Source organism: Pipistrellus kuhlii, unplaced genomic scaffold, assembly GCF_014108245.1.
Source record: "Pipistrellus kuhlii isolate mPipKuh1 unplaced genomic scaffold, mPipKuh1.p scaffold_m20_p_38, whole genome shotgun sequence".
NCBI classification, from domain to species: domain Eukaryota; kingdom Metazoa; phylum Chordata; class Mammalia; order Chiroptera; family Vespertilionidae; genus Pipistrellus; species Pipistrellus kuhlii.
In genome coordinates, this window is record NW_023425538.1 from 1,412,888 (window position 1) to 1,437,168 (window position 24,281).

General features: G+C 46.7%; 1 protein-coding gene across 1 annotated transcript; it reads right to left on the reverse strand.

Moving 5' to 3' along the window:
* Positions 1-9,590: 9,590 nt before the first annotated feature.
* LOC118702272 (cytochrome P450 2A13) lies at positions 9,591-15,685 on the reverse strand. The gene is made up of 9 exons (XM_036408024.2): positions 15,475-15,685; positions 14,828-14,990; positions 13,801-13,950; positions 13,490-13,650; positions 12,865-13,041; positions 11,751-11,892; positions 11,122-11,309; positions 10,520-10,661; positions 9,591-9,979 (listed from the first exon to the last, which is right to left on the reverse strand). The coding sequence occupies exons 1-9, from the start codon at positions 15,652-15,654 to the stop codon at positions 9,798-9,800; spliced, it is 1,485 nt and encodes a 494-aa protein (XP_036263917.1). The 5' UTR covers positions 15,655-15,685; the 3' UTR covers positions 9,591-9,797.
* Between the last annotated feature and the right edge of the window lie 8,596 nt (positions 15,686-24,281).

The window sequence follows — 24,281 nt, forward strand, 5'->3', positions numbered from 1 at the left end:
ATAAAAATATATTCTGAAAAAATTTTACAACTAAAATGCAAAGCAACCATCATTCAGAACCACGTGAAATCTAGCTGAACAGAGGTCCTACAACTAGGGAGTTAAAAAAGCACATTGAACCTGGTAGGAGGGGTGGAGACATGGTTGGAATCCTGGACCCTGGTGGTCTGATGCCCCCGTGTGGCCATTTATAATCAGGAGAGATATCTTGGATGTGGAGGTTCCCCTGGCTCCCAGCACATGGGTCCAGTGTCATGAAGAGAAATGCCCATACCTTCAGGCTGTAAAAACCAGCAGGGGTTGTGGCTGAGTGATACAGAGACTGCTGGAGACCCATAAAATTCCTCTTAAAGGGCCTATTCCTGGACTTGCTCCCTCTGAGCGCCAACATGGGCAGCAACTTGAAAGGAACCAGGGCAAGAGCTGGAGGGAGCTTTCTCCAAGACGGAAGTGCTGGCAGAGGCCAGTGTTCCCTTAATGAGACCTCCCTGCCATAGAGCTGACTGGCTGTGCTATATCTGAATCTCCATTAACCTGGATCACACGTTTCACCTCGCCCTAGTGATTCCTAAGACCCCACCCCTTTTTACTTACAGGCTCATCCAAGCCATTTACAATGGCTTTTCCATATAACTGGCCTCTCTTGCCTCAAGCTTTGGACTTTCCTAAAATCTCTCAAACAAGCAGAAGCTTGCACCAGCATGTTCTATACTTCTCAATAAGTAGCCCCACACCAGCACTAGCCACTGCCCACCATGGTTCACAGCTGGCCTCTCTTGGGCACCTCCAAGCTCAATACAAGTTGCAGCCATCTGCAGATTGCTTTGTAGTTCATGATGGGTGGCACAGGCAGGGCACAGGCAAAGGGTGACTTTAGACCTCCCGGGAGGCCCCAGAGCCAGTGCACCTGGTGGTCAACTTTGACCATGCTGGATTACAATCCTACCACCTCCACAAGGGACACACTCAAGGGACAGACACGGTGAGCACCGAAGCCCCACTGAAGCAAGTCCTGTTCCACACAGCCGATCCTCACAAATGATTGGCCTGGAGTCCATCCTTCCTGATGACACCAACATAAATTAAAGCTCAACTACAATAGGTCAGTGCGCACAGCTTACACAGGGTCACACCTAAAGTGCCCAGCTCAGGTGACTGGGGAGGCTGAACCCTGGGCTCTTTAGGACACCTACTACACAAAGTGACTCTATCAAGTATGGGAGACATATCAGATCTAACTAAGACATAGAAACAAACACTACAAAAGGGATAAGGTGAATCTCTCCTAGGGGTCCCAGAAGCAGCCAAAATGCAGACAGAGAAACATGTTATAAATCTCCAGAAAAAGAACTAAATAAAATGGAAGCAAGAAAGAACAGGAAAAATCTTCAGAAAAAGAACTAAATGAAATGGAAGCAAGAAAACTACCAGATATAGCATTCAAAGCAATGGTTATAAGGTTGCTCAAGGATATTAATGAGAGTTTCAAGGAAATCAGTGAGAACATCAACACATAAAAGTATTAAGTCAGAAATGAAGAATAGGAAGGAACACTTACAAGCTCTTTTTATGAGGCTAGCATTATCCTAATTCCAAAACCAAATAAATATACTACAAAAGAGAGAGAGAGAGAGAGAGAGAGAGAGAGAGAGAGAGAGAGAGAGAGAGAGAGAGAGAATTACAGGCCAATATCCCTGGTGAACATAGATGCTAAAATCTCCAACAAAATATTAGCAAATTGGATCCAGCAATATATTAAAAAAGACCATACATCATGACTAAGTGGGATTTATTCCAGGGGTGCAATGCTGGTAACAATATTCACAACTCAATAAATGTGATACATCACATAAACAATTTGAAAGATAAAAATTACTTGATCATATCAAATTTCAGAAAGGGCATTTGACAAAATCCTACACCCATTTTTGATAAAAACTCTCAGCAGAGTGGGATTCGAGGGATCATATTTATATATATAAAAGCCTAAGCGACCAAACGGCCAGAGTTCACCAGTTGCTATGACGTGCATTGATCACCACAGGGCAGACACTCAACACAGGAGCTGCCCCCTGGTGGTCAGTGCACTCCCATAGCGGGAGTGTCACTCAGCTGACTGGCCAGTCCTAAGAGCCCACCATCCCAGTAGTAGCCACTCACTCCCTCGGTAGTCCCGCAGGCCCAATCTCCGGAGAACAGGCCAGGTACCGCCAGACTAGTGCCACCAGCATGATCTCAACAGAGGTGCTGGCCTCCTAGAAATTGGCCTCAGGCACCATGACCACTTCCATTCCCTAGATGTTACACAAGGAAGAAAGGATATAAAAGCGGCTGTCAGGTGGCTCCCAACAACCAGTGCTAACCTCAGCAGAATGGATCCTGATCCTGGGCTGGCAAGGGCGTCCACTGTCCACCCTGAGGATTGATCACATCCCAGCCTCCCCATGACCCCCTGGGGACCCCACCCATGCACGAATTCGTGCACTGGGGCTTCTAGTCTCAATATAACAAAGGCCATGACAAAACTACAATGAACATCATACTCAATAGACACCACTGAAACCATTTCCCCTTAGAACAGGAACAAGACAGGGATGTCTGCTTTCACCACTCTTATTCAACACTAGAGGCCCAGTGAAAGAAATTCATGTATGGGGGTAGGGGGTTGGCCCTCAGCCCAGCCTAAATCCTCTAATAATCCAGGACCCCTTGGGGGATATCCCACTGCCAGTTTAGAGGTTAGAAAGAAACCCTGTAAGAAAGGGGGGAAAATAAATAAATAAAGGCCACTCCAACAAGGGTGGGTTCTGAGAAGCTAGGGTTAAATTTCTGCATGAAGATTCACCAGGCCAAGTAAGAGGGGAGAAAGGAGTGTGTGTGTGTGTGTGTGTGTGTGTGTGTGTGTGTGTGTAAGAGAGAGAGAAAAAGAGAGAGAGAAACCTCCCCCCCTCAAAGACTCCACACTCTTTTGTTCTAAAACACAAAACTTGACTTTCTCCACATTTGTCACATGTCTAAACACAAACCATCATGTACTTCAAGCAACATCTATTAGGGGAGGAGAATGCAGCCTTAAAGCAAAGGGTGGGGGTGTCAGAAGTGAGAAACTCCTCTCGTCCCCCCAACTGAAGCTCCTTGGGGGCCTGCCTCTTTGTGAATCCACATTTTTCTCTTTGCACGTGACAGGTTAGGGAGTGCAGCAGCATCCTGGGAGGAAAAGGTCTCGGGGACTGCTGTGGTATGCACCCCAAGTTTCATTTCCTCCCTTCCCACGTTGCTTTCCACCCTACCACTGATCCAGTTAATGGGGTCAGAGGTCTACAGCTGGACATCTCCGGGCAGAGAGCATGCTCGGGAAGGTAGTCCAGCTCTGAGGCCCCAGCATTCACGCTCTACCCCACCAGCTTCCCACCTGCAGGCAGAGGTTTGGGTGTTCCACACTGCCACACGCCAGACTCAATCTGACTGGGGGCAGGGAGAGATTGGGCAGCTCCATGGTGGTGGGCTCCATGGCTAGGGCCTTTGAATTGCATGCCGCTGGGGGGAAAAGAAAAGCCTCCCAGAAAGATGTTTTTCCAAAAGCCTTCAGGGACTGGGAGGTTGGCCAGACAGGGCCTTCCTTCCCCCTACTGCTGGCAACCGTTCCCTCCCCCATACCTGCACCCTCCTTGGCCTGGCACCACCAGCATCTGCTGCCACCCACCCCCCATTCATGGTTCCCTGCTCTCCATGAGGCGGGAAACATCTGCTGGCCAGGAGAAGAGACCGTGAGTTTGACCAGCAGGTCCCAATCAGGCAATCGGGGTGGTCAGTGCACATCATAGTGACTGGTCCGTCTTGCCTTAAAATTCTGGAAGTCCTAGCCATGGAGATCAGACAAGCAGAAGAAATAAAAGGTATCCAAATTAAGATAGGAGGAAGTAAAACTGTCGTTATTCACAGGTGGCATGATATTGTACATAGAAAACCCTAAAGACTCCACCAAAAAAAAAAAAAATACTAGATTTAATAAATGAACTTGGCAATGTAGCAGGATACAAAATTAAGACCCAAAAATTGATGGCTTACCAAAAAAAGACCCAAACCAAGACACATCATAATTAAAATGACATACATTAAGGACAAAGAATCTTTAAGGCAGCAAGAGGAAGACAGAAAGTTACTTATAAGGGAGTTGCCATCGATGGTCAGCTTTCTCAATAGAAGCACTTCAGGCCAGAAGAAATTGGCATGAAATATTCAAAGTAATGAAAAGCAAAGACCTGAATCCAACACTATTCTATCTAGCAAGGTTACTATTTAAAATTGAAGGTGAAATAAAAAACTTCCCTAAGGGCAGGGTGGGAAGAGGAGCTAAAGGAGTACATTCCCACCAAACCAGCATTACAATAAATGTTAACGGGTCTTCTTTAAGAAGACAAAGTTGAGATAGGAGGGAACTGATATGAAGAAAAAATTGCAATAAATAAGTACCTATCAATAATAACCTTAATGTAAATGGACTAAATGCTCCAATCAAAATATCTAGGATAGCAGAATGGATAAGAAAACAGGACCCATATATATGCTGTCTACAAGAGACCCATCTCAGAACAAAGGATTCACACAGATTAAAAACGCAGAGGTGGAAACTGTGCTGAAGGCTGGGAGGTGCATGTAGCCTCCCCTGGACCTATTGGAAATGATGATCTGTGGAGACTGAAGAGGCTGCAGATCTGTAGGTGAGACAGGAGGGCCTGAGGGCACTGGCTGTGGACACTGTAGAGTGGGTGCAGCAGTGGAAGCCTGGAGCTGAAGTCCCTCGATAGAGTAGCACTAGCACCCAGCCATAGTGCAGTCTGGGAAGCTCCTCCTGACCATGCAGTGGAGCTCAGGGCCAGGCTACATTGGAGGGGTCTGAAGGACTCACCCAACATTGAATATAGTGGAACACTTATTTCTTTCAGGAACGCATGCTGGTGAGCAGAAAGAGGGCTGGACCATAGGTCCAGGAAGGAGGATATTGCCTGTCCACCTGAAACACAGGGAACATGCCTTCTTCCCCCCCAGCAAAACAGCTGCTTCAGACATGGCCTGCAGCAATCTGAGGCAAAGGGTAACAGCCCAGGGCAGGAAATCTGTGCCCCGGTAGGTGACAGAAATGAGCCAGCCAACCAGGCAGAGCTGAAACATTAGAAGGAAAAGGGCCCGGCCCCACCTTCTATGAGCACCTGACACCATCCCAATAGGAGTATGATCAAACCATCCTGGCCCTGACCAGGATACCCCTGCAGAGCCCATGGGGGAATGGAGTACACCTCAGGACAGGAACAATTAAGTGCTGAGACTCCAGGTACACTCTGGGCTAGGGAGTCCCCACCTGCTGGACTACTAGGGGCTTCTGCCACTCAGACCTCAGTCAGCTTGCCCAAGACCAGAAAGGGACAGTGGCACATTGACCTGCACCAGAGAAGCTCCCGTGAGGCCCAGGATAGTCACAGCAAGGACCAGAGTCAACAACATCAAAGCAAAATCCAACAAGCTCCACAAATAGTGCACCCAAAAGTTTCTGAGTGTGTATGGTTTTGGGGGGTGTGTGTGCGTGTGTGTGTGTGTGTGTGTGTGTGTGTGTGTGTGTGTATGTGTGATTTTTTTGGTTTTTTGGTTTGTTTTCCCCCTTTGTTCTTTCTTCTTTTATCTTGCATATCTCTGACTTCTCTCTTTCCTTTCATTCTAGTCTACTTTTGACTATTCTTATTCATTTTTCTTATTTTTTTTTAATATATTTTATTGAGTTTTTACAGAGAGGAAGAGAGAGGGATAGAGAGTTAGAAACATCGATCAGCTGCCTCTTGCACACCCCGTACTGGGGATGTGCCCGCAACCAAGGTACATACTCTTGACCGGAATTGAACCTGGGACCTTTCAGTCCGCAGGCTGACGCTCTATCCACTGAGCCAAACTGGTTTTGGCTATTTTTCTTATTTTATTTAGTTTTTCTCACATTTTTTTTTCCATTTTACTTTTCCTGGTGACCTTCTGGTTCACAGGTCAACACTCAACCTATGAGCCACACTGGCCAGCAGGGATGTCCATTTTCAACACTTCTGTTTAACGTAGTATTGGAAGTTCCAGCCACAGACATTTGTTAATAAAATTATATGGGTTTCAAATGTGCTATTCCATGATACATCATCTGTATATTGCATTGTGTTCCCACCACCCAAAGTCAAATCTTCTTTTGTCACCATATATTTAACCCCCTTGACCTTTTACTACCTCCCACCTCTTTCCCTCTTGTAACGATCATACTGGAGGATTATGAAAATTAATAGTTGTTCTCTCTTACCTCTTCTCTTCCTCCTTATAAGGCAAAGACCTGGTAGCTATTCTCTCTTCTTCTGGAGAAGTGCCTCATTGGCAGCACCCAGCTAGCTCCAGCCCCTCCTCTCCTCTCTTGACTCTTTTTCTCCCTTCCTCCCTCTCTCTCTCTCTCTCTCTCTCTCTCTCTCTCTCTCTCTCTCTCAAGATAAATAAAAAATAATAAAATTTTAAAGTCTGTTTGTAATAATAAAGGGTGTGGCCCTATGGATTCATCTTTCTCTTTCTCCAGTGAGCAGAAAGTAACCAATTCATGAAACCTAAGTTGTAAGACTTAGATAATGGAAAATGAGAAACTTGAGAATCATAGCCTGCTGTGAAATTTTCAAGGTTCAGAGGACCAAATGTACCCCTCTTTTTCTCAATCATTGGTCCTTTCAAGTGTGGCAAGTTTCCTTTTCTTGGTGGGAGAAAGATCTGTGTAGCATTTAGAGTAAGAAACATAAAACCAAGGCTAATGTGTATGAAAGTTCAGATTGTGCACTGATTGAAGATGCTACTTCTAAAGGAACACACACTGATGTATTTGAGAGTAAGAAGGTGATTCTGAGAATCTTAGCTGGATCTTAGTAGACCCCAGATCCATCAGAGAAAGCCAAATCTTCAGAAATTCATAGCAAATGAGTTCAGGCATACACTCAGGAGAAGATGCAATCATATACTTACATGCACACATATGCACACACACTTGTTTTGGCTGTGTCATGACCAAAGTTCTCCCAGCATTTGCTGAAGTGTTTTTCTTCCATACCCAGTTCACTGAGAAACCTGAATCATGTTCTCCAGTCTCACTCTGATTATATCCCACCTTTTGGGGATCTCATCAATGCCCTGGCATTTGTAGTGTGCATGAATGGACAAGAGTAGCAGGGGTCCTCAAACTTTTTAAAGTGGGGGCCAGATCATGGTCCCTCAGAGAGCTGGAGGGCCGGACTATATGAACTACTAATTCCTACTATAACACCTCGGCTGCGCTCACTGCCCAAAAAACCTGGCGGGCCGGATCAGACTCCTCTGCGGGCTGCATGTGGCCCGCGAGCCGTAGTTTGAAGACACCTGATTGTAGTGAAACCAGGTCAGTTGCCTGCCAAAGCTCTGGAAAAATCCTTGGACAGAGCTGTTCATCTATCCTAATATATAAAAACCCTGAGTCGTAACGACCGGTAATGACCGAGGCTTGACCAACCAGAAGTCAGTCCTGCAGTCAGTGCTGGGTCCTTGACAACCCAGCATTCACTGCTTCCTCTGCAAACATGGTGCCCCAGCACTGACTGCTGAGGGGCCGCAAATCAGGGCCAGAGAGAGGTCTGAAGAGGGAAGCAGGGACTGATCCGTTGCCTCTGTGGCAGCTTTTGATCAGAACTTGCCTCTTTCTCTCCCAGTCTTGCCAGCAGCCATGTCTCCACTTCTCTCCAGGCCTCCACCAGGGCTGCTGATCAGCCCCACCTTTCTGATCAGACCTCATTGATAAGCCCAGATATTCTGACTGGCATAGAAACCAACCAATCAGAACCAAATCTGGGTGAAATGTGAAGTAACAATTGCTGTCTAGGAGGCTGAGCTTTTGACACTGACTGGCATAAAAACTGACCAATCAGAACCAAATCTGGGTATACTGTGAGGAACCAATGGCTGCCTAGGAGGCAGAGCTTTTGACACTGACTGGCATACAACTGGCCAATTAGAACAAAATCTGGGTCATCTGTGAGGAAACAATGGCTGCCTAGCAGATAGAGTTTTTGATACTGACTGACATAGAAACTGACCAATCATAACCAAACTGGCAGGCAGAGGAGGGCAGTTGGAGGAGAGCTCAGGCTTGCAGGGGAAGGCAGTTGAAGGCAACCATGCCGGCAAAAGGAGGGCAGTTAGTGATGAGATCAGGCTGGCACAGGAGGGCAGTTGAGGATAAGATCAGGCTGGCAGGGGAGAGCAGTTAGGGGCGATCAGACAGACAGGCAGAGGCAGTTAGGGGTGATCAGACAGGCAGGCAGAGAGGTTAGGGGCAGTCAGGCAGGCAAGCAAAGGCAGTTAGGAACAATCAAGCAGGCAGGCAGGTGAAAGTTCAGGAGTCAGTGGTCCCAGATTATGAGAGGGATGTCCTATTGGAGAGGGTACAGGCTGGCTGAGGGAACCACCACCCCCCATGCAAAAATTTCATGCACAGGGCCACTAGTATATATATAAAAGCTTAAGTGACCATCGCAATTGAACGGATGACCAAACAGGCTGCATGGGGTGATTAGGCTAGCAGGGGGGTTATTGAGTGATGACCAAACAACCAAGCAGCAGGCTGCATGGGGTGACCAGGCTGGCAGGGGGGTCAGTGAGGGTGACCAAACAATTGAGCAGCAGACTTGCATGGGGCAACCAGTCTGGCAGGGGGATTAGTGTGGGAGACCAAACAACCAAACAGCAAGCTGTGTGGGACAACCAGGCTCTCAGGGGGAGAACTTGTGGGCGACCAGGCTCATGGGGTGGGGGTGGGGGGCAGTGAGGGGCAACCAGGACAATGAGGGGGGGACAGTTGGGGAGAATAGGCCGGCATGGGAGCAAGTTGGGGGAAATCAGGCTGGTGGGATGGAGGGCAGTAAGGGGTGATGAGGCCAGTGGGTGGGTGACAGTCAGAGGCAACCAGGCTAACAGAGTGTGGTAGTTGGGGGCAAATAAGCCAGCAAGGGGCAGGGGACTGTTAAGGGCAATCAGGCAGGCAGGCAGGCAGGTGAGCAGTTAAAAGCCAGTGGTCCTGAATTGTGAGAAGGATGTCCGATTGCCGGTTTAGGTCCAATCTCCAGGATCAGGCCTAAATCAATAGTTGGGCATCCCCTGAGGGGTCCTGGATTGGAAAGGGTGCAGGCTAGACTAAGGAGACCCTCCCCATGCATGAATTTTATGCACAGGGCCTCTGGTAATGTATTAATATAATGATATTGTCAATTTCTAACTTGAAAGGAAGAGGTGCTCTTTAAAAATCTACCCAAAGGACAATGGGCTACCTATAGCCATCCTTGCACAGATCTGTGGGATCTCAGAACACAATAAGTACTCAGCTGTGTCACCTATAAAATGAGTATGAACACAGTTCCCATCCCATAGATTTGTGAGCATTAGGGAAGTGAGTGTGTAATGCTTTTAGCACAGAGCTGACACGAGTACTTGCTCAATAAAAAGAAAAGCTGTTACTATTATTATTATTATTATTATTACTATTATTATTATCAAACATTGTATAGTGTAAGATTTCGCTTTATCTCACCCCAACTCTGAAGGTTCTATCTCTAACATGGTGGACAGACAGCCCATCTGTTTCTTCTTACTCTCCTATCCACATTGCACCTTCTTTTCCTCCACCTCACCCCCAATCCTTAGCACCGCCTCTCCAGAACACGCCCTCCCATTTGCTCCTCCCACTAGCCCTGCCCTGTGGCAGCTCTAGTTCAGCGAGGCTGGAAGCTCATGGTGTAGTTTGGTGGAATGGTGGCAAAGCCCACATGTTTCGGGGACACGTCGATATCCTTGGGTGACTGCGGGGACTTGAAGCGGAAGTTCTGCATGATGGTGGTGAGAAAGAGGAAGAGCTCCATTCTAGCCAGGTTTTCTCCAAAGCAGTACCGCTTTCCTGACAAGACAGTAGGGTGGGAAGGGTGGAGGTGAGGCCTACTCTCACTGCCACCTCTGCCCTCTCTGCATCTCCAGCTGCAATCTGCCCGGGGATGGAATCCGTGACCTGAAGACTTTCAGAGAAGTCTCTAATCCAGTCTCAGCCTCAGTTTCCCTTGTAATTGAGATGGGGGTGAGATATAGTAGGCTGTGGCAATGGGAATTTTAGATAACCATTCCCCTAAACACACACATATGGCTGCTGTGCTATCATCTCCTTAGGAATCTGAAGAATTCAAGTGTCCTTGGGCAAAACTCTGACTCACTCTGGGTCTTGATTTACCCCATCTCTGAAGTAGACATAATCACCCCTTTCCTTTTGCCTGACTTTTGTAGGTGTCAGTTAAGAGGGCTACAGTTTGTTGCCTGCTGGGTAGATAATAAGAGGGATATCCAAGCTGGAGAAAGCTCCTAAGCTACATCTCAGAGAGGGGAGCTGGAATTAAGGAAGTCCCTGTTGGTGTGACGGGTGGCTCGGCAGCAGACAGCGATCTCTTACCAATGGAGAATGGCACAAAAGCATCATTCTTCTTGAACTGCCCTTTCTCGTCTAGGAAATGCTGAGGGTTGAAATCCCCAGGGTTGGAGAAGAACTTGGAGTCTCTTAGCATGGAGCCCAGCATTGGAAACACTTCAGTGCCCTGGTGGGGAGGAGAAAGGGTTTGACAAGGTGAAGGGGGAACAGGTTTGCTGAGAGCATATGGGATTAGAGAGGGAATGTGGGTGCTCTAGGTGAGGAGAAATGGGAGCCAGGGTCCTCTCTGAGGGAGGAGCTTTGAAGGGTGTGACATTTATGTCCCTGAGACAGGAATTTTGGGGAGATTGGGGTCTGTGTCTCTTGAAATAGAAGCTTTGGGGTACATGCAGTTCATGTCTCTCAAGGCAGGATGTTTGGGGGAAATGGGATTCATATTCCCTGAGGCAAGAGGTCTTGGGGAGATATGGGTGGGTTAAAGGGACCCATATCTGAGTGGGAAGGTTGAAGGGACTGTATTGGAGAAGTCTGTGATTGAGGGAGAGGACAAGGGCTGGAAGCCTCTAAGGAGGTTGGGGTGCTGGCTCACAGGGTGCAGGTCCCTCTAGGCTAGACAAGGGCAGCACCTTAGGGAGGAGAAAGTTCCGAAACTTGGTGTCCTTGGTGACTCTGCGGGCCAGGCCCATGGGGATCATATCTCCGAATCTCTGGATCTCGTGGATCACCGCCTCTGTGTAGGGCATCTTCGCCCGATCTTCGAACTTGGGCTGACGGTTTTTGCCAACCACCCGGTCAATCTCCTCATGGACCTTGGCTGTGAGATAGGGGGAATATGGTTAGGTATCTAGGGGTCTTGGGCAGGAATGACAGCCTGAATATGTGCAACTGGATCATTCATATGATTATTCAAAACAGAGGTTGGTCATAAGCATTGTTGGCACAGGGGCCTGTTAACCAGGTTGTGCCAGACTCATGGGGGGAGCTGAGAGGAAGGAGTCTTGGGGATGGTCTGGAGGGTCAGGTAGTGGCCACTTGGTAGAACTATTTACCAATCAGTACAGATATTTTCAATATGTTAACAGATAATGAAATTTGACTCATTCCTATTAGTTAATATCATCACCAAGTCTCTGCATAGCAGGGTGTGTCTGAGGGTCCAGAAATTTTGGAGAGGTGGACTTAGAGGAATTTACAGCGGGCTCAGAGGAATTTTGAGGGTCTGTGGCCCTCCCTTCCCTACCCGCTCCAGCCTTACCCTCCACATCTGGGTGCTTCATGAGCATCAGGAAACCATAACGCAGGGTCGTGCTGACCGTCTCAGTGCCCGCAAAGAAAAGGTTCAGCGTGGTCATTACCAAGTTCTTCAAGTGGAACTCTGTGTGGGGGTGCTTTTGCTCCTGCAGAGAGAGAGGGCTTCAAGCCAAGCCCACTCCCCCATGCTCTCAGGTCCCTTCTGGGGGTTTTCCTCTGGAGCCACTTCTTATAGATCTGAACCCTAGTTCTGCCAGGCCTTTTCCCAGGCTGGTGGCTCTACCCAAATGTTCTTTGCACACTCCTTATCCAGCTGACTATCTGTTCTTTAATCACCCACTTAGTAATTGCTTTTTAATTATAGAAGTATTTAGAAAAGGAGGAATAGAGACAGGGAGCGAGAGAGACCATGATAGAATGCATCAGAGAGAGTTGAAGGGAGACATTTTCTGAGACACAGACCAGATTTTAAGCAACAGCATCCCATTCCTTCACTGAAAATCTTGAAGCTTACCATGGAGAATCCACTCCCTGATCCTTTCACCTTGAACTTCAGATTCCATAAAGCCCATCCACTTAGGAGGCGGGAACCTCCAATGCCACATAGTAAAGCAAGGTCACCTGTCCACACAGGTGTATCTGACAACCAAGGAATGAAAGCTAAGAGCATGGTGGCTAAAAGCACCAGCCTTGGAGTCTGAGAGACCAGAGTTGGAGCTAGCTTCCACTGCTTCCTCACTGCGGGACCTCAGGCATGGCACTTACACACTCTGAGCCTCAGTGTCCTCATTTGTAACATTGGAGTCACAGTAGAACCCTCTCCAAGAGCTGGTGTGAGTGTTAAATAGGTGAATGCTGGGAATTTTTTAAAATAGTGCCTGGTGCATGAAGATAGCTTAGATGTGCTTATTATGATGATTGGCACACACAAGTCCTACTCATGGTGAACGCTCAGTGGAGAGAACAGTGAATTATAATAGGGGTCCTGAGGATTCTGATGGGGGATGGGGGTCATCTGAACGAGCCTCTGTTCTCCCCCACCCCCGCTCCCTGATCCCAAACCCCTGATTTTCCTCTGCCAGGCTTTGGTCTTCTTTGCACTGGCTGCTGGCAGGTACCTCCTGCATGCGGATGAGGAAGGAGTCGATAAAGTCCCGCGGGGAGTTGGGATCCAGTGTACGTTGGTTCTGCTCCACCTTCTTGGCTATGAAGTCCTCCAGCCCCTGGAGCTCCTTAAACGCCTGTTGCTGTGGCCCCGGCAGGTGTTTCATCACCGAGGAGAACATCTCATAGAGCTGAGGGGGGAGGAAAGCAAACGACAGCTGTGAGTGGGCATCACCTGAAGGAGCAGGGCCTGCCTCGGGCCTGGTAAGGCCCCTGTCCAGGTGGCCAGGTATTTACATGGGGCTGGATGGAAACAAATGTCTAACTTTTTCTGCAAGATCAGCATGTGGGCTTCTGTCCAAGGACTTAATAGTAGATGAGGTGGATTGAGACACACACCCAGATGTCCTTCCTTCCCTTTCTTTTATGATCAGGAGACTATCAGCTGAGATTCTAGGTATTGGAGACTGGGTATTGAGCACCTGTCCTGAGTTCCTGATCACCTGTTCAGTTGTCCTAGGGAGAAGGCTGTTTTTGAGGGGACCCTGATCTGCAGGAGGATAGGGGCTGGAGCACCTGCAAGGGAGGCGATGGCTGGTTGTGCAAGGGCCACAACAGAGCCAGGTTGGGGTCAGTTACCTGTCCCTTAGAGGTAGCTGTGAACTGGAAGCTTCCCAGCATCATGCTCAGCAGTGAAAGGAACTCTTTGTCCTCATAGTCAAAGCGGTCCCCGAAGACAATGGAGTTGATGACATTGGAGACAGTTCGGCTCAGAAAGAAGGTGGGGTCAATGAAGGCACCTGGGAGGGGGCAGAGAAGGGATTTGGGGGAGAGTCAACTTGGAGGTCAGATGCCAGTCTTGATATTCAAGGAACACCTTCCCCCAACCTAGTTCCCCTCCCAGGCCAGATGTTCATTCTCCTCCTCTTCTCTCAGGGTCCCAGGCTCACCGCGCATGCCCCGAAAGGTCTGAAGGAGGAAGCCTGCCTCCTCCTGGATGCGCTCCTCGATGCCACGCTTGCCCACTCCGAAGTCCCGCAGCGTGCAGATGGAGAAGCGCCTGAGTTGCTTGGCGCGCTCCCCGTTGCTGAAGGCCACGCCTAGGGAGGGAATATAGGAGTGGGGAGTGGCCAGAGAGGGGCGGGATCAGAGGGAGTGTGTGTGTGTGTGTGTGTGTGTGTGTGTGTGTGTGTGTGTGAGAGAGAGAGAGAGAGAGAGAGAGAGAGAGAGAGAGAGAGAGAGAGAGAGAGAGGGGGAGAGAGAGAGGGGGAGAGAGGAGAGAGGAGAGAGGAGAGAGGAGAGAGGAGAGAGGAGAGAGAACACTCAGAGAAATACGGAAGAGAAATACAGAGACACCAAGTTGGAAGAAAATCAAAAGAAAGGGCCAACACGGATGTACAGAGAAACAGAGATGCAGAAAGGAAGGGAGGGGACATGTGTGGAGATCTGGGAGGTGGGAGTAAAAATTGAGAAGCATTCTAAGACTGAGCTGGAGAAGAGAGAAAAATGTATAAGAGAAACAGAGAGGGTCTGAAAGAGAGTAGAGGCTTTTACCAGGAGGCAGAGGCATGGAGATTTTGAAGCAGAAATAATGTGAGATTCTAAGACAAAAGAAAAAGAGAGGCAAAGAGAGGGAGAGAGAAACACGGGGAGGCACGGAAGCTGAGAAGGAGAAAAAGACAAAATGACAATTGGAGGCAGAGGACCAATGTTCCAATGCAAAAATCCCAAGAGCTTCTAAGAGATGCAGAGAAAGAAGAGATATCTACTAAGAGAGCTGGGAGATAGGGCATAGAGAAGCAGGAAGATGCAGAAACTCTAAGACAAGTTAGAGAAGACACAAGGATGCACAGGAAGGGGGACAGAGGGGACCAGAGGAAGGTCTCCCACAGAGTTGAGTAGGCAGGTAAGTTGGGAGAAGAATGCTGGGAAACTGAGGCCATCAAGATCACATTCCCTACCCAGAGTCCCCCTCACCATAGCCTTTGAAGAGCCAGTCAAAGGTGGCCTGCTCGCCTCGCCCACTGAATTCCTCAGCCTGGTCCATCAGAGCCTCCTTTACAGCCTCATAGCCACACAGCACCACGACCCTCCGCATACCCAGGTGGACGGTGAACACTGGACCATAGCGCTTGCTGATCTGATGGAGAGGCATGGGAGTGGTGAGAGGGAGCCGCTCCAGCTCTGGACTGACTCAGTGCCCAGCCCTCACAGGCTGGGACACATTTTGCCCAAGTTCTGACAGTCAAGGAACTGGACATCCCAAGATCTTGTCTTTCCTGGCTAGAACCCCAGTACTAAACCTTCAGAACTCCCCCTTCTCGCCCTGGCTGGTATGGCTCGGTTGCTTGAGCATCATCCTATGCACAGAGAGGTCACCAGCTTGATTCCCTGATTCCAGGTCAGGGCACATGCCCAGGTTTTGAACTGCAGTGATGTTTCCCTCCTTTTCTAATGCTTTCGTCCTCTCTGTCTGGAATCAATAAAAACATATATTTTAAAAAAACAACCTCCTCCTTCCTAAGATTTCAGTCCAACCTTGCCAATTCCCTGCCACAAAGTCTCAGCCAGACTGGGCAGGCCCCCAACCCCACCCTAACCCCCATTTTCCTGCCTCATGACACCTTCATGAGGGAGTTGTACATCCGCTCTGTGTTCAGCTGCAAGTAATTCCCGATGAAGGGCAGTGCTGGGGGACCAGGAGGCATCTTCCCCAACAGCTTCCTTTGCCGCCACACAGACATAAAGACCATTATTGTCAGGCAGAACAGCAAAGCTGCCAGAAGCAGCCCTGAGGCCACCATGACGGCGCTGAGTGAGAGTCATCTGGGGAAGGCTGGGATGGCTTCTCTTTATACTACCTGGGAGAGAAGGGCGGTCTTTGGTCCTGATTATATAACTGTCTCATTTCACATCCCAGTTACACCCCCCACCTTGTTCCCGCCTAGCTTGGGATGCAGCCAGCAATGGAAGAGGGAGGGAGTCCAGGACAGATTAACAATTCTGAATTTGTGGTTTCTCTTGAGGGGCCAGTCCAGGACTGTGGACTTGGTTGGGGGGGGGGGGGGGCAGCTCACACAAAGTAGACAAATTTCAGAGCTGAAGATTCTGGAATATTTGCATGTGTGAGCCCTGATTTGGGATATGGGGCTTCAAAGTGAGGAAGAACACCAAAGTTGTGAAGTTTGTGGTCTCAGGAGAGAAGAATGAAAGAGTTAAGGGTATTGGAATAAGACAGAATATGTGGCTGTATATTTGGGGAATCTTCTGCTGAAGAGGGATGTAGGTTTAACAGTCTCAGGATTGGAGATTCCAGAGGATGGATTTGAAGGTCTTGAGGTGAGAAGCATCTCAGCAGTGGATGTAGGCTTCCTGGGGGAGAAATATAAGAAGAGTCTGGCTGGATAATATAGTGTGCTCCTAACCCAGAGGCTGACCCAGATGGTGATATTTCCTCTTTTTTTTTCATTTTACTTATTTTTTTCTTTTTTAAATTAATCTTTATTGTTCAGATGACCGTTATTCCTCTTTTTCTCTCCATAGCTCCCCTCCACCCAGTTCCCACTCCACCCTCTGCTTACCTCCCCCCAACCCCCACACTGTCCTTATTCATAGGTGTACGATTTTTGTCCAGTCTTTTCCCGCATCCCCTACACTCCTTTCCTCTTGAGAACTGTCAGTCCACTCCCTTTCTATACCCCTGATTCTATTATATTCACCAGTTTATCCTGTTCATCAGATTTTTTATTCACTTGATTTTTAGATTCACTTGTTGATAGATATATTTTGTTGTTCATAATTTTATCTTTACCTTTTTCTTCTTCTTCCTCTTCTTAAAGAATACCCTTCAGCATTTCATATAATACTGGTTTGGCAGTGATGAACTCCTTTAGCTTTTTCTTATCTGTGAAGCTCTTTAGCTGACCTTCAATTCTGAATGATAGCTTTGCTGGGTAGAGTAATCTTGGTTGTAAGTTCTTGCTATTCATCACTTTGAATATTTCTTGCCACTCCCTTCTGGCCTGCATAGTTTCTGTTGATAAATCAGCTAACAATCTTCTGAGTGCTCCCTTGTAGGTAACTAACTGTTTTTCTCTTGCTGCTTTTAATATTCTCTCTTTGTCTTTTGCCCTTGGCATCTTAATTATAATATGTCTTGGTGTTTTCCTCTTTGGATTTCTTTTGTTTGGGGTTCTGTGCACTTCCTGGACTTGTAAATCTATTTCTTTCACCAGGTGGAGGAAGTTTTCAGTATCTTGCTCTTTCTATTCTTCTGGCACCCCCATAATTCTGATGTTGGTACACTTGAAGTTGTCCCAGAGGCTCCTTACACTATCTTCATATTTTTTTATTCTTTTTTCTTTTTGCTTTTCCAGTTGTGTGTTTTGACTTCTTCATATTTCAAAACTTTAACTTGATTCTTGCAATCCTCTAGCATGCTGTTGGATCTCTGTATATTATTTTTTATTTCATTCAGTGTATGCTTAATTTCTAGTTGGTCCTTTTTCATGTTCTTGAGGATCTCACTAAATTTATTGGCCATTTCTAGAAAATTCTTGAAAAATCTTATAACTGTAGTTTTGAACTCTATATCTAGTCATTTGCTTTCTTCCATTCTTTCATTTGTGAGTTTTCCTTTCTCTCTGTATTTTGGCTGCTTCCCTGTGTTGATAGAGTGGCTTTGGGTGCTAGGGACCAGTGACTCAGCTTCCCAGTTACCTGAGGTGTGCCCCTTTGTGGTCTGTGTGCACAGTCTTATTGTAGTTAAGCCTTGATTGTTGTTGGTATCACTGGGAGGAACTGATCCTCCAGACCAATTGGCTATGAGGATCAATTGTGTCTATGATGAGAGAATTTCTGTACTGGACACCTTATGAGACAAGACTTGCAAAAGCCTCCATGCTCAGTTTGGATAGGATGGAGTCTCAGGGCAGAGCAAACAGCAATGGCTTCCTGTCAACCCTGCTTACAGAGGTCCCAGGGTCTCAGTATCCTGTGATAATCTCAGCATGCACTTCTGAGAGAAAGCCATTCTCAAGATTTGCCTGCTGCTAGATAGTCCAGTTTTTCCATGTATGAATCTGGTTCCCCAAAGTCTTGCCTGGAACTGGAATTCAGAGCATTCTGGAGCTTGTGTTTCCCTCTGGATTGAAAAAGCCAGCTGTGTTCTCAGTTGCCAGTCCTCTCACCTCCATGACTCTGCCTTCTGTAGCTCCTTTAAGTTTCAGTGTGCATTTCTTTTTCCTTCTAATTGTAGAATTTCCACTTATCCAGACTTCCTGTGGTTCTGGATGATGTCCATTTTCTCCTTTAGTTGTAGTTTTGAAATTGTTGTGCAAGGCAGTAGTTTAGGTGTTTACCGATGTTGCCATCTTGGTTTCTCTCAATGCTGATGCTTCTTGATGCCCAGAATCCTCATTGGAACCTCAAAGTGGAGTCAAGTTGCTATGCCTCAGAATTGCCCTTCTCTAGTTGGGAAAGGGAGAGACACCAGAGCCACATTTCAGTGGAAATTTGCAGAGAACTGGAGAAGAGTAACTCATGGTCTCAAGTGGCAGAGGGATGGGCCAGGACTTGGGAAATATTAATGACAACTGCAATATGGTACCAAAAAAATCCCAACTGTCTGGGGGGTTATAATTTACAGAGAGCCATAGTGACTCCCTGCCCAGATCCTTAGGGAAACCCACCAAGTTGATTATGTCATTACTATTATTATTATTATTATTATTATTATTATGTATTAGTGGGCAGGGGGCACATATGTCTCTCCTGCTCTCTACTTTTATTCCCTTTTCCTGGGATTGGGTTGCCATTGGTGGAAAAGTTATATTTGAGGGCAGAGGGAACCATAGCAGGAGAGATTTGGGTAAGCATCAGTGCTGGGAACAGAGGTAGGCACTGAGATGCTGGGTGGGAGGGAGGGAGTAGAAAAAGCATGAGTGACTCTGCTGTCCTTTCCTCACTGGCATTCTTTCTTACCAATAAGGACAGTCTGCCCTTGGTGAGCACTAATTGTGGAGACTGGTATGAAGGTCTTATGGAATCTTTGTAAGAATGGGCTGGGTCACTGACGTTCTTACTTTGCAGGTAAAACCAAGACTCCATAAAGCCACTTGCCAGAGAGCACAGGTAAAAAGTGATGAAGCTGGGCTTTGAATCCTCTCTCCTGCTTTCTCCATTGACTGGCCTCACCCACCCTGGCAGCCACATGGAGACCAAGTTTAATAGCAGGTGGGTGCTGAGATTGTCATCAATATTGGCAGGTTCTGGGAGAATCCAAGATGGCTGCACAGGTAAACAGCTAACCGCAGTCGCACACAACAATTTCAATAAAATACAACTAAAATATAAAATGGAGAGAATCCAAGATGGCTGCACCCAGGCAAACACCTAGCCTAGGGGTGTCGAACTCAATCCGAGAAGAGGCCAAAATCTAAAATCCAGCCTAAATCACTGGCCGAATGGTTTACTGAACAGTCATAAACTGTCATTGTGATGGAAACGCAGCAGAGTGCAGTGATGACAGCTCGGTGCGGGCCACATTGCAAGGCCTGGCGGGACGGATTTGGCCCGCGGGCCTTGTGTTTGACACATGTGACCTAGCCGCAGCCGCACACAACAATTTCAATAAAATACAACTAAAATATAAAATGGAGAGAATCCAAGATGGCTGCGCCCAGGTAAACACCTAGCCACAGCCGCACATAACAACTTCAATAAAATACAACTAAAATATAAAATGGACATTACCCAGAACTACAGGAAAGTTGACTGACTAGAAATTCTACAATGAGAAGCAAGGAGAAAACCAGAAGGAAGTGCAGAGGAGCTGGAAAAGCCTGAGGTACGGAGACACGTGGCGTGAGGAAAGGATGGAGCTGGCTGAGTGCCTGGCTGGTGTTCCCTAGCGGGAAGGAGATAAGCTCCGACTGCGTTGGGACCCAGTTGTGACTGCTCTGAACCCCAGTTCTAGGCGAGACCCCGGGAACCCAGGCTCACACAGCGAGAGCTGGGCTGTAAGGCAGAACCCCGGGGGAGCGGCGAAAGGAGGTCCTGGAGGCACTCACATTGCTCTCAGAGAAGGGACGGTTGGCTGTGCCTAGGAATTGCCCTAGGGGGAAGGAGACAGGGGCTCCAGACTGCTCTGAACGCCACCTCCAACTCCACTGCCAACTGAACTGAACCCCAATACTGGGCTCATTGGGGGAGAGCATAGACTGTTTGTTAGCAGACGAAAATCGAGGGCACCTTTTTCTCAGAGGCGCTTGCAGTGAGTACTGAAGGACCCTGGTGATTACTGAGACCGCATAGGGTGGGGCTGATGGAAGCCAAGGCTGTAGGTTCCATCCTGAAACCCGCGCCATCTGTAGCTGCGAAATGCGACAACAAAATAGATCACAAACTAAAGAAATGGAGGACAAAAAGCAACTGGATATAGAGTTCAAATCTGAGCTTATAAGGTTTTTCAAGAATTTCCTAGAAAAGATCGATAAAACCTATGAGGATATGAAAAGAGATCAACTAGAATTAATAAGGAATCAACAAGAAATGATAAGGGTTCAACAAGAAATGATAAGGGGTCAACAAGAAATGATAAGGGATCTACAAGAAATAAAGAATACATTCTCTGAAATAAAAAATACTATACAGAGTCCTAAAAACAGAATGGAAGATCGCAAGAATCAAGTCAAAGACTTGGAACATAAAGAGCCAGAAGACACTCCTCCACAGAAGCTAGAAGGCAAGAGAACCAGAAAATTGAAGATAATGTAAGAAAACTATGGGACAACTTCAAGCGAACCAACAGCAGAATTATGGGGGTCCCAGAAGATGAGAGAGAGCAAGATATCGAAAACATACTGAAAGAAATAATGACAGAAAACTTCCCCCACCTGGTGAAAGAATTAGACTTACAAGTCTAGGAAGCACACAGAACTCCAACCAAAGGAATCTAAAGAGGACCACACCAAGACAAATCATAATTAAAATTCCAAGAACAAAAGACAAAGAGAGAATATTAAAAGCAGCAAGAGCAAAGCAAGTAGTTACCTATAAAGGAGCACCTATACGATTGTCAGCTGATTTCTCAACAGAAACCATGCAGGCCAGACAGGAATGGCAAGAAATATTCAAGGTGATTAATAGTAAGAATTTACAGCCAAAGATAATCTATCCAGCAAAGCTATTACTCAGAATTGAAGGTCAAATAAAGAGCTTCACTAATAAAATAAAATAAAAGCTAAAGGAGTTCATCACCACCAAACCAGAATTATATGAATTGCTGAAGGGGGTTCTTTCGGAAGAGAAAGTAAATAAAGATAAAAATTATGAACAACAAATACGTAACTATCAACAAGTGAATCTAAAAACCAAGGAAATTTTAAAAAAAAATCTGATGAACAATATTAACTGTTGAATATAATAGAATCAGAGGTATGGAAGGGGAGTGAACTGACGATTCTTGGGGAAAAGGGGAGAGGGAGATGTGGGAAGAGACTGAACATAAACTGTGTACCTATGGATGAGGACAATGGGGAGTGGGGAAAGGGCAGAGGGTGGGGTGGGAACCTGGTGGAGGAGAGTAATGGTGGGGGTGGGGGGGAGGAACATTTGTAATAATATGAACAATAAAAACTTATTTAAAAATAATAATAAAATAAAAATAAAAATAAATAAATAAAATATAAAATGGACATTACCCAGAACTACAGGAAAGTTGACTGACTGGAAATTCTACGAGAAGCAAGGAGAACACCAGAAGGAAAAGCGGTGGAGCTGAAAAAGCCTAAGGTATGGAGAAACGTGGCGCATGCTGAGAGAACGAAGCCAGAGAGGAGGGGCGGCTGAGTGCCTGGCTGGCGTTCCCTAGCGGCAAGGAGATAAAAGCTCCGACTGTGCTGGGCTGTTCCGACTGCTCTGAACCCCAGTTCTAGGCCAGATCCCAGGGACCCAGGCTCACACAGAGGGAGCTGGGCTGTAAGGTGGAACCCCGGGGGAGTAGCGAAAGGCAGAGTCCCCGGAGGCGTGCACATTGCGCACAGAGAAGGGACGGTTGGCTGTGCCGCAGGATTGCACTGGCAGGAAGGAAACAGGGGCTCCAGAATGCTCTGAACGCCACCTCCAATCCCACTTCCAACTGAACTGAACCCCAGTTCCAGGCCCATTGAGAGACAGACTAGACTGTTTGGTAGCAGGCGAAAATCGAGGGCATCTTTCTCTCAGAGGTGCTTGCCACGAGTACTGAAGGACCCTGGGGATTACTGAGACTCAGGAACCACATAGGGTGGGGCTGACGGAAGCCAAGGCTGTAGGCTCCACCCTGAAACCCCCGACCCATCAAGGAAGCTGCAAAAATGCAGAGACAACGAAATAAATCACAAACGAAAGAAATGGAGGACAAAAAGCGACTGGATATAGAGTTCAAATCTATGCTTATAAGGTTTTTCAAGAATTTCCTAGAAAGGTCGATAAGACCTATGAGGATATGAAAAGGGATCAACTATTAATCAATAAGGAATCAACAAGAAATGATAAGGGATCAACAAGAAATAAAGAGTACATTGTCTGAAATAAAAAATATTATACAGAGTCCTAAAAACAGAATGGAAGATCGCAAGAATCAAGTCAAAGATTTGGAACATAAAGAGCCAGAAGACACTCCTCCGCAGAAGCAAGAAGGCAAGAGAATCCAGAAAATTGAAGATAATGTAAGAAATCTCTGGGACAACTTCAAGCGAACCAACAGCAGAATTATGGGGGTCCCAGAAGATTAGAGAGAGCAAGATATTGAAAACATACTGAAAGAAATAGTGACAGAAAACTTCCCCCACCTGGTGAAAGAATTAGACTTACAAGTTCAGGAAGCACATAGAACTCTAAACTAAAGAAATCCAAAGAGGACCACACCAAGACAAATCATAATTAAAATTCCAAGAGCAAAAGACAAAGAGAGAATATTAAAAGCAGCAAGAGCAAAGCAGGTAGTTACCTATAAAGGAGCACCTATACGATTGTCAGCTGATTTCTCAACAGAAACCATGCAGGCCAGACGGGAATGGCAAGAAATATTCAAGGTGATGAATAGCAAGAACCTACAGCCAAAGATAATCTACCCAGCAAAGCTATCACTCAGAATCGAAGGCCAGATAAAGAACTTCACTAATAAAAAAAAAGCTAAAGGAATTCATCACCACCAAACCAGAATTATATGAATTGCTGAAGGGTGTTCTTTCGGAAGAGAAAGTAAATAAAGATAAAAATTATGAACAACAGCCGAAGCCGGTTTGGCTCAGTGGTAGAGCGTCGGTCTGCGGACTGAAAGGTCCCAGGTTCGATTCCGGTCAAGGGCATGTACATTGGTTGCGGGCATATCCCCAGTAGGGGGTGTGCAAGAGGCAGCTGGTCGATGTTTCTCTCTCATCGACGTTTCTAACTCTCTATCTCTCTCTCTTCCTCTCTGTAAAAAATCAATAAAATATATTTTTTTTAAAAAATTTAAAAAATTATGAACAACAATTACGTAACTATTAACAAGTGAATCTAAAAACCAAGGAAATTTAAAAAAAAAATCTGATGAGTAATATTAACTGTTGAATATAATAGAATCAGAGGTATAGGAGGGGAGTGAACTGACGATTCTTGGGGAAAATGGGAGAGGGGGATGTGGGAAGAGACTGAACATAAACTGTGCACCTATGGATGAGAACAATGGGGGGTGGGGAAAGGGCAGAGGGTGGAGTGGGAACCTGGTGGAGGAGAGCAATAGAGGGGGGGTGGGAGGAACATTTGTAATAATATGAACAATACAAATTTTATATATATATATATATATATATATATATATATAGAGAGAGAGAGAGAGAGAGAGAGAGAGAGAGAGAGAGAGACAGGCAGGTTCTGCTATTGGCATCAGGGAGCCCTCACATTGGCAATGAGCTTGTTTCCAGGTAGACACTAGGATGGAAAAGAAGTTGACAATGAACCTGAAACCAGGAGAGTCGTAGTAGAGCACCACTGATGTCTAGAGGACTCTGAGAGTAGACCCAAGTGGCCAGAAGTCATAAGGGTGGTACCATGTGGACTCTAGGTGGATCCAAGCAGGCTCCAGGGCTTGGATGGGGGCCCAGGCAGAGAAGTCATAGCCAGAACGGGGATCCCAGAAATGGTACCTGGCACTTTGTAGGTTCAGAGTGAGCCCCTATAAGGCTAAGAAGGACTTTCCATGGAGGGATAGCGAGTGTTGTGAGGGAGAATTGCAGACAAAGCAATAAGCTTGTATAAAGATGAGAGCCCCAAAGATTAGGGTTGGGTGCTTCTAGAGTGTAGAGATCTGGGGCTGTGATCACCCATGAACCTGGAGCTGTCAGCAGGAGTCAGGCCATATGGAGCCTCATGCAACTTGTTGGGGAGTTTGGATTCTGTCTAGAAA